The sequence below is a fragment of the Aulonocara stuartgranti genome (genome assembly GCF_965226115.1).
Source record: "Aulonocara stuartgranti genome assembly, chromosome: 7".
Lineage (NCBI taxonomy): Eukaryota > Metazoa > Chordata > Actinopteri > Cichliformes > Cichlidae > Aulonocara > Aulonocara stuartgranti.
Window position 1 is genome coordinate 25,132,205 of NC_138945.1, and position 10,589 is coordinate 25,142,793.

The 10,589-nt window shown below is 41.9% G+C and overlaps 1 protein-coding gene across 1 annotated transcript; it reads left to right on the forward strand.

Moving 5' to 3' along the window:
- Positions 1-267: 267 nt before the first annotated feature.
- On the forward strand, positions 268-3,686 carry car15 (carbonic anhydrase 15; the record flags this gene model as incomplete). The annotated part of the gene is made up of 8 exons (XM_082539175.1): positions 268-319; positions 450-479; positions 2,366-2,542; positions 2,617-2,762; positions 2,872-2,964; positions 3,050-3,116; positions 3,205-3,365; positions 3,462-3,686. The coding sequence occupies 8 exons, from the start codon at positions 268-270 to the stop codon at positions 3,684-3,686; spliced, it is 951 nt and encodes a 316-aa protein (XP_082395301.1).
- Positions 3,687-10,589: the final 6,903 nt, after the last annotated feature.

Below are 10,589 nucleotides of genomic sequence, written 5' to 3' on the forward strand. Positions count from 1 at the left end.
TCTTGTTACTAGTCACTGGGCATCTATGCTTACAGCAGCAGCAGCTGGGGAGGTGGGGGTGTGTGTGGGTGTAGGGGGGGTGAAGCTCTCCCTGTATCAATGAGCCTGTTTATCAGAAAAGACCACTAGACTGGTAATGACACGGTTGACTGATCAGCCCAGGAGAAAGTAAATCTCAGCTTTCACCTTCCTTCCTATATTTAAGCCGGACGTTCGCCCTCGATTGTTTCAGTCTTACCTCACTGTGCGCTCCACCAGGATCCTGGGATGATTTGGACCGCAGCTCTCCTCGTGATCGTCGGCTCATACGCTGACTCAGGTGAGGGCACGACTCTGGTCTCGCGGAGTGAAAAGATATTGCGAACGTCTCTTACGCGCAATTTCGTGTAATTGGATGGAAGGGAAAGAAAGGTGATGTTTGTCGTCACTGTGCCGTTTTCATTTCGCAGATGACTACTGTTATGATGAGCCACATTGTGGTGAGTAACTTATTTGTTTTTTAATTTTAAAACGAGCGCTGTCACGATGTCACATTTTCACTTTATGATTAGAACGGTGAAAAGGATTCACGATGATAGTATGAAATCTTTAGAAAGGATTTTATCAAATTCCATCAATGACACAGTTACAGTGCACAATACAGACCAAATGCCCACTTCTTTGGTTACACCTTGCTCGTACCCCTTTTGCCTTCAGATCTGCCAGATTCTTGATTCAACAAGGTGCTGGAAATACTACTCAGTGATTTGTCAGCTGAACGCCCATGATTCAAATCTCCTGTTCCACTAAATCACAGATGTGCTCTATTGGACTGAGCTCTGATGACTGTGGAGGGCATTTGAGTACAGTGAACTCATTGTCATGTTCAAGAAATTGAGATGATTTGAGCTTTGTGACATGGCATGTTATCCTACTGGAATCAGATTATGGCCACACTGTGGTCATAAAGGGATGGACGTGACCGGCAACAATACTCTGGTGGTAGTGCTTTAATGCTCAGTTGCCATTGCACCACCAGCAGCCTGAACCATTGATACCACACAGGATGAGTTCATGCTTTCATATGGTTCACACCAAATTCTGACCATCTGAATGTGACAACAGTCAGTCACGTGGCAGCAACTGAATGCCTTTAGGCATGTAGACATGGTCAAGGGGGCATATTGAAGTTCAAAACGGGTATTTAAGTGACTTTGATTGTTGATGCCAGATGAGCTGACTGAGTATTTCAGAAACTGCTGATTTGCTGGGATTTTCCACACAACCATGTCTAGAGTTTACTGTACGGGGTCTAAAAATAAATAAATAAAGGACAAAATGTCAAGTGGGCAGCAGAGAAGAGAATAAAGCGGCAGACTGCTTCAAGCTGAATGAAAGGCAACAGTAAATAACCAGTTGCTACAACCAAGGTGTGCAGAAGTGTGTGAATCTTGAAGCAGATGTGCTACAGTAGCAGAAGAGACCACATTAGGTATCACTCCTGTCAGCTAAGAACAGGAAGCCGAGGCTACAATTCACATGAGCCCACCAAAGCTGGAAAATAGAGAGTTGAAATGTTGACGCTTGGTCTGATGAGTCTCGATTTCTACTGCAACATTTGCCTGCGAGGATCAGAAATGAACATGAAAGGATGGATCTATTCTGCCTTGTATCAACTTGGTGGTGGTGTAATGGTGTGGGTTTCTTGGCACACTTTGGGGCCCTTAGTACCAACTGAGCATCATTAAAACTCAACAGCCTATCAGCCGGATGGTTGCTGACCACATCAACCCAACAGAGCACCTTTGGGATGTGCTGGAACAGCTGACTGACATCATGGATGTGATGCTCGCATGTCAGTGTGGACCAAACTCTGGGGAATTTTTCCAGCACTTTGTTCAATCTCTGCCATGAAGAGTTAAGGCAATGCTGAAGGCAAAAAGACTTATATATTAGATGATCTGAAGCTGAAGTCACTGTTGAAAGTCTAAAGCAGGGATCTCCAATCCCAGTCCACGAGGGCCGGTGTCCCTGCAGGTTTTAGGTGTCCTTGATCCATCACAGCTGATTTAAATGGTTAAACGACCTCCTCAACATGTCTTGCAGTTCTCCAGAGGCCTGGTAATGAACTAATCATGTGATTCAGGTGTTTTGACCCAGGGTGAGATCTAAAACCTACAGGGACACCGGCCCTCGTGGACTGGGATTGGGGACCCTGGGTCTAAAGTATCCTTTCAAAATAAAAGCCAAAATATCAGATATTCGGAAAGCATGGGTTGTCCAAAACTGATTGCTGTGAGCTGATTTTAAGGTTAAGCAAGCAAGGTTCTTCTTACACTTTTTAGTTGTCTGTCTGGAGCTCATGAGTCTTCTTTCACATCCTCAGATCCTTACTCATGGGGAGACATGGTCCCTTCCTGTTACTCTTTACTTAATCACCATCACTCTCCCATCAACTTGGACGAACACATGGTCAGAAACGCCTCTCTGGGCGCTCTGTATCTAGAGGGCTTCGAGGAGACGCAAACAGGCCACTGGACGATCAAAAACGACGGGCACTCAGGTGAATACCCCGCATATTGTAGCGCGTTTTTGTCGCGTGGGCGCTGGGGGTGACGCGTGCGCTGTTGCTCTCAGTCATACTGCAGGTCGGCAGCGGCATGGCGGTGAGTGGTGGCGGTCTTCCAGATGTGTACCACACCATCCAGCTGCACTTCCACTGGGGAGGTCCGGCGTCCAACGGCTCAGAGCACACTGTGGACAGACGCAGATACCCAATGGAGGTACAGTATGGTCAGTAGACGGAGTTACACAGTCACAAGCCACCTGTGTAAGCACACAGATGCAGTGCAGCCTTCCCTTAATGTCTCTGTGGACTTTCTTTACTTCCAGATGCACATAGTCAACATGAAGTCCATCCATCCAAATCTGTCTGCAGCCCTCGACGATCCAACGGGACTTGCCGTTCTTGGATTCTTCATTGATGTCAGTTTATTTCTCAGCCTAGTCCTGAACTACATTTTTAAGGATTTTTAAAGCAAAACTATTAAGACATTATCATATTTCTCAGGTTGTGTATGCAGATAATGTGCACTTTGGACACATCTCACAGAAACTCTCCTCTGTTGCTTACAAAGGTGAGTGGAGCCTTAAGAAAAATCCACTCCTGCCTTCTTGTGTTAGTCGTAGCAATGTTCTCATTATGTCTGTGCATCCTTCCCCCAGGGCAAGCAACTAAAGTAAAGCCATTTCCTCTAATGAGCCTCCTGCCGAAGCACAACATGAGTCAGTATTACCGATATTACGGCAGCCTTACCACCCCTCCATGTTCTGAAGCGGTTGTGTGGACTTTGTATGAGGTCCCCATCTACATTTCATGGTCCCAAGTAAGTCGCCTAGGTTCAGATCAGGTTTTATTTATTTTTTTAAAAGACTTACTTGTTGCTTTAAAATATTATTTTTGGGTTTGGTTGTCTCCTCAGCTGGCTCAGTTTACCTCGCAGATCTTCTCCACAGAGGAGGACGCAGAGCAGGTGACCCCTCTCCAGAACAATTTCAGACACATTCATCACATCTTCAGTCGCGTTGTCTCAGCCTCCATAGATGCCAAACTCCTCAGAGGAGCGGCAGGTCGAAGCCTCTTGTCTGCTACATCAGTGCATCTGCTTCCAGTCCTTTTACTGGGAGGCTTCTTATCTGGACTTTAGCACCATGGTAAATCCAAGGCGTGAAATAGTACAACACCAAAATTAAAATTAAATAAAGAACAGGTTAGTTGAACTTTTCATTTAAGGAGAAGTTTTCAGACATTTAGAAATACTCTAGGAAAAACAAGCAAACTGTGAAGAAGAGTACTGTAAGTGTTATTTAACGTCTCGTGTAGGGTTGCCAACTCCTTGAAAAATAAATAAGGGACACCTCGTGGCCAGGGCCGGGCAACCCAGTTGTCTTCACCCTTCCCAGTGTGGTAGCTCTTTTTTTGTGTGTGTGAAATTATTTTTTAACCATTTGACTTGAATTTGATTTAAGCAGATGCATATTCTTTGTGATATGACCATATGGGAAACAAATGATCATTTAGCCATTTATTTTTAGCTCAAAATGACAACATTAACACAGTAAAACAGGTCTCTTTCTTAAACAGAAGCCTGTCATGCTTAACTTTTGAGAATATAAGTAAATCTTTCTTTAAAAGAACTCTGTCCTGCTTAACTTAAAATTATATAAATTAATAGAAAGCAATAGAACGAAAAATATTCTTGTAACAGTGCACATTTAGTGCATTTAGTACAATTGGCTTCAGTTGAGGTATTATTTCAGCTTTTCTAATGCTAATCAGCTGCTCCTGTTTGTAAACCCGCTTGTTCCCATGATTACGCACCTTAACTCATCATCATTATTCATCTATGTATTACTTTTATGTATTATTCATCTATTTGTTGTAATCATCTATCCTTGCAGTTGTTTATTACACAAAATAAATGATATTATCACACTTCTGGCCACATAGCCCTGATATTCACTGCACATGCCCATATTAACCTTAACCAGAGGGTTTAAACAACAAACCAGTGTTTACATACCATATCTGCTTCTGCCGTGGCCTGGTGGACAAGAAATTGGTTAAGGGTTCCCCGAGCTTTCACGCCCCTCGTGTTCTTCTTGTGCCCACCACTAGAAGCATGCCTATGGAAAAAGTGCGCCGGCACACAGTGCAGTGCGCTTTATAGGTGTTATCGTGCACTTTCCCAGCCAGGTGTTTTCCTTTTCCCAGTCCTCCCTGTACTTTTGCAGCCTTTTTTCTTTTCTTTCTCTGAGGGGAACAAACATTGCTGCTCTAACGCTGGGCTTACACTGTGCGATTTTTGGCCCATTTTGAGCCGATTTTTGAGTCGTGCGACCGATTTGGTGATCGGCCCGATTTTGGCCTTCATCGTGCATCGTGTAGTATACGTGGGGTAACGAGAAGCGATTAACACCTCACGACCAGCTCCCGATCATCAATCGCTCGTGAGGGTGTCACCACAGCCGCTCACACTGCTCATGCGCAAACACGTAAACATCGGTGAAAAAGACGGCGCAGCACGGCTGTGCAGCGTGTGATCTGGACACAAGTGATGGAGGCACTTGTAGAACTTTGGAAAGCTCATCCGAGCCTTTTCGATGTGGCATCACAAAATTATCACGACCACAACAACCGTGAAAATAGTTGGATTTACACTGCTGCTCAATCACAGCTGCCTGATCATGTTTTTCATTAGCAATTTAGCAAAGTTGATGGTGGTGTGTCTGTGTGAGTGAAAGACAGAGAGAGCGAGCGACAGATTTTCTGTTATAACCTTCATGTTATGTTGGCACAGTGTGAGCACTCAGGTCGCATCAGAGCATCGGGCCGTATAGTGTGAGACCCTGCATCGTGACCTGCAAACTTCTAATCCCTGCGAGTCAATCGTGCAGTTTGAGCAAGAGCTGAATAACGTGACTGAAAAAAATCGCAGTGTCTGCCCAGCTTTAGGTGTACTGTCATCCGAGACGTGCACCGCAGTGTCGGCGTTTGTTTCCCTGTTGGCCATGCTTGTTGTTGTGGTCATCTGTTGTCTTCCGGTATTTTCTCCGCAAGCGACCTTTCCTCGACCAATGAGATAATCTGAATTGTCATACTCGAATTGTCATAAGTGTGCTGTCAGCTCATTGGTCACAAAGCAGGAGAGGGGCTGGGAATTATGTTTTCAAACAAAGCGTTAATTCCATTAACATTTATAGACTACTTTTGATTCTCACTGTATTACGGGACAAAGTGCGTCCCTTATTAGCTCAATACGGGACGTGTACTTTTGTTTCTAAATACGGGACATTCCGTTTTTTAAGGGACGGTTGGCAACCCTAACTGTAAGTGTTATTTAACGTCTCGTGTGTTTTCAGGAAATTTGAATTTATTAGCATGTTGCTAACCGTTTAATGTGAAGCCTTTTGCATTCAAAGTGTGCTTTTAAAAACTACAACCTAATGTACATGCGTATACCTTTGTTTTTCTGTAGTGAGCAATTAAAAAATAAAAATAAAAGCAAAGTTAAGTCAAAGCAAAACTTGGTTGGTTAGCATAGCATGTTAGCATGCTAACAAGATTGATTGTTTATAAAACATTTGAAAAATTAAAAGTATTGGTCAGGCATTTTAAGCTGATGATAATGATTTAAAAATATGCCCAAATAACGCAGTAATGCAGATTTATGAAAAAAGTAAAGAAATATATAAAGAAAAATACAATTAGATCTATAATTCATTAGACAACATAATTTCCATGTCCTTGTATGTCACTACAGTGGATTTCAAACAGTTGAGATGTGATTTAAATGAGAATTTCAGTTTTAATTTATAAACGTTTTATAAAATTTATATACCGTCTTTTAATTAATTGAACAAACCATATGAATTTAAACATAAAGATTGTTGAAACTGACACTCTTACTTCCTCAAGAGTGTGACTAGATGTGAAACTGTTTTTTCTTTACCATCGAAATAATTCTGTGGTCATCCACTTCACCATTTCTGTGGTCTTTCAGACCTTTTTGATGTCGCCAAGCTGCCTAGTATTTATTCCCTTTAAGGTTGAACTGAACTGCTAAAGCTTTTGCTATCGCTCTGATAGATTTATGTATTTCAGGCTAACAGAGGTCTCCCTTACTTGTACTTCCACCTTTATGGGCCTCACATTTAAAATTAGAGTGAAAAGCCACTATATGAAGCTGAAGGTCTTACCCTTCAATCATTTCTTGATTTTGTTTTAATATAAAGTATCCACTGTTGTGTTATAATGAGGCAAAACTATAAAATATATTCATATTAATTAATATTAACCTCCTAAGACCTGAACTCTTTCATGGCATGCATTTTTAATTTTTCTTTGCTATTTGGGTTGATTGGGACTTGATGAATTTAAAAACAAAGAATTAGCAGATTTCTTTTTTTTTTTAACCTAATTTTAGTTTCTGAGAAAAATGAGATCCACAGTTGAGGACATTCGTTTTAAACTTTGATAGAACAGTGGCAGTATAACGTCCTCGTAAGTGGATATCAGGTCCTTGTAGAGAAAAATTAAGTATTTTGGTCTAGACAACCCAAAATGTGATGTCCACATATGTGTACGCCAGGTCCTAGGAGGTTAATATTAATTCTAAGTGTAACTCCTCTGTTCAGTAACCTCAATAGATGCAGAGTCAATCGCAACATTGTTCTGAAGCACAGACATGTCGCTGCTCCGTCAGCATCACCACCATTCAAAATTATTGTTATTTAACACTTAATACCACTTAATGATATGAAAATTGATAGATTATAACCCATTAAACTGTCCGCGTTTGTAGCTATTTCCTATTTACTCATTAGTGTAAGTTATATATTAACATCAGTAGTTTCAGCTTTTTTATGTAATGCAATACTTTTAAGGATTTAACTTCTTTATAATTTACTCATAGCTATTTTAACAATTTTCCAAACTACTTTCAGCACCTTAATTGTGATATTAACATTACTGATTAAGGTTAACTGTGTGTGTTTTCTAAGGGTTTAATTTTTAGTTCAGAAAGTAGTCAAGAGAGCATGGAGAGGATGCTTAGCTGTTTTAACCACCGAGCCAGCTACTCATTGCTTAACTGTGTGCTTGTGTTGGTTAGCGATAAACTCTAACCCTTTCAACTCTAATAGATTTAGCCATACTTTAAGCTGGCTGTTTAAAAGATTTATGATACTATTACATCATGCAGGCCTGTACATTCCTTTCCAAATGACTTGGGCTAAAGCAAAATGTCCCCCTGGGCACTGTTAGCCTTTGATTGGGACGAACATTAGTGCTTTACGGTTATTCCTGCAACAGTACGTTTTCACTGCAGACATTTTGAAATCCAAAGTTACATTACTTTGCATGGTGCCTCACCTGCTTTTCCTACAGTAGCAGGAGGAAAGGTCTGTTTTGAAAAGAAGAGGGCGTTAAGGAAAGGTGCTAGAATATAGCACAGTAATGGCTGCCTAATGAGCCGATTTACCAGCGTCACGCAAAAACATGCAAACATTAGTTTGTACTCAGTGCTCAAGTCTGCATTGAATTTTGAAGTGTGGCCGTACGTCGTGTAAAGGAGGACTGCGGGTTACGCCAGGAAAAAAAGAAACCTGCAAGGAAACAAAAGCCTTAATATTTTCTGTGTGACTGTTCTTTAAAGTGTGACTCGCTCCCTTATAACACTTGTGTATCCTAACAATAAAATCATTCTTTAAAATCCTATTTGCTGCTGTTGTTTTTTTGTTATTCCTCATGCAAAAAGGTTTCAGTATAGGTTAAAGTATGTGGCTGAACTGTGGTCAGCAATAAATGGGGAAACATGCCAGCCGACTCACACAGGTGTAGAATATATGGTGATCATGGTCACCACTGTGACAACATCCATGTGACCTTAATCATCTACCAAGTCTGGGATGTAAATCTCTCTAAATTTAGCATTTCAGGCCTTTTATAACACAAGCAAATAAATGCAAATACTCCACCAAGCAGCTACCTGCAGCTGGGCTCAGACGTTTGCATCCAGTCACCGTGGACATGATTGTCATGATAATTTTGGACCTTTATTTATTTGACGTCAGGGTGGAATGATTGTACAGCATATGTCATTAATGGTTTTAATGGCAAGAATTAGGTGCACGTGGCTGTATTTTATTTTTTTTAGATCTTCTTGAGGCCACACAGTCAAATTATATACATACATTCATTTAAATCTTTTAATAAGAGGTGCTAAAGGTTCTACAGTGTCCTTTAACTTGGCATGTACTTGGCCTGTTATCTTCTCATTAGGGATTATGATTGACTACAACTAGTAGTTTCTCTTTGCCAGCATAGAAAGGATTTGTTTTGACTCACTGGATAGGCCGATGCTCCGAGCAATAGGACAGTCCAAGAACCTCAGTGAAGGTGTAAGAAGCTGAATTGTAGATTTACACAAGTTGGAAAGGTCTCTTCCCTGCCATGACCGGGAAACTGCTGAAACAGCATTACTGTCACCAGCCTGAGAGGCTGCTGACGCCTTCAAAGTCAACTAAAATCTGCAGCTGCATCTGCACCTGCCCGCATCATGCTCTGGGGCTGTTTTTGCCAGTGGTACTGGTGGTGAAAAACTACCTGCGAAATCTTCAACTTCATGTCAAATCAACAGCTAGATGGTTGAAATTTTGATACAGGGAACCAGTCTCACATGAAAACTGTGAAACTGTGAAAACCTTGTGTGCTCAGTTCTTGTTAAAGGCGTACGCTGTACAATCATTCCACCCTGGAAACAGAACAACTCCACGAAATCTTTAACAGCAACAAAATAACCCTGAGCTTCATGCCCATGATTAGTGAGTGTAAACTCCTGAGCACACCTGCACATCATCCCCAATAATGGTAAAATGTAAATATCAGTTTTTCTTTCAGCTTTTATTTTCTAACTTCCCTTTTCATAAGGATTAGCAAAAGAATCAAAGAAAACATTTTAAGACGATCTGAGCTGCAAAGATGACCGGCAAAGCAAGACAGCACAGTTGGAGTGACAACGACCAACCAATCAGATCCTGTGTTTGATTTCGCTAAGCAGATGGCGACGAGTGCGACTTGGGCTCCCATGCTGTCTAAGCTCGCTCTCTGAGCCCAGCCTCCCCGCTTGTGGTCACACCATCCTCCTCCTGTCACGGCCTTAGGGCGGCGCGCGCACACAGGGAGACCACACTGTGAGCCTTTTCTGTCTCCCTGGGGACTGTGTGAATGTGAATCCAGGCTTCTGCAGATTTTCACTGCAGATAAACACAAAAGCTTCTAAATTCACTGATCAAACACATTATTAATCCCAACTACAGAGAGGAGGGTTGGAGCACTGAATCAAAGTAGTTGGAGTCTTGCTTTGACAACTCGTTGGTTTGGTGAATGTTTTATTAAAAAAAAAAAAAAGCCTTGGAAAAAAAATCTAATGCCTTTTCTGGGGTTTATTTAGATGAGCTTCACTACAATGCTTCTTCTGCCAGGGTGCTGTACTCGCTGTCAGCCACAGTCAGATCTGTTGGAGCAGTCATGGATGAAAGGGCACCCTCTACCTCTAACCCTCAGGCCACAAGTCCCATGCATGTATGTTGACTTGCCATTTGCTCATGGAGAATTGTGACTGACCCCTCAGTGAACTGACGCAAGACCTGGTTTGGACTAAAAGTCTCTTTGCGTTCATGTTTGTGTATATAGCGAGAGAGAAAGTCAGCATGTTGACAGTTTTAATTTGAATTGTTTTAGAGTCAGGTTGAATCACCTATGGTCACGTGAAATTTAACAAACCTCTCCCATAAACAATTTGGCTCCTCTCTGCAATCCATCCATCCAATGATCCAGCAAATTCAGGGTTATGTGGTACAGCCTGGGAGGTCATCAGTCCATCGGAGTTTGAAAATGTGAATATTGTTCAAATCATCAGTAATACATTCATAGGAGCATTCAAGAATTTGGGAGTTGAAAGTGGCTCGACAGTAGCAGTGGAGCGCATGATGAGCGTAAGCAGAATCCCCCCACCTGTAGTATTATGAAACCTGCACTGAGTCGCATG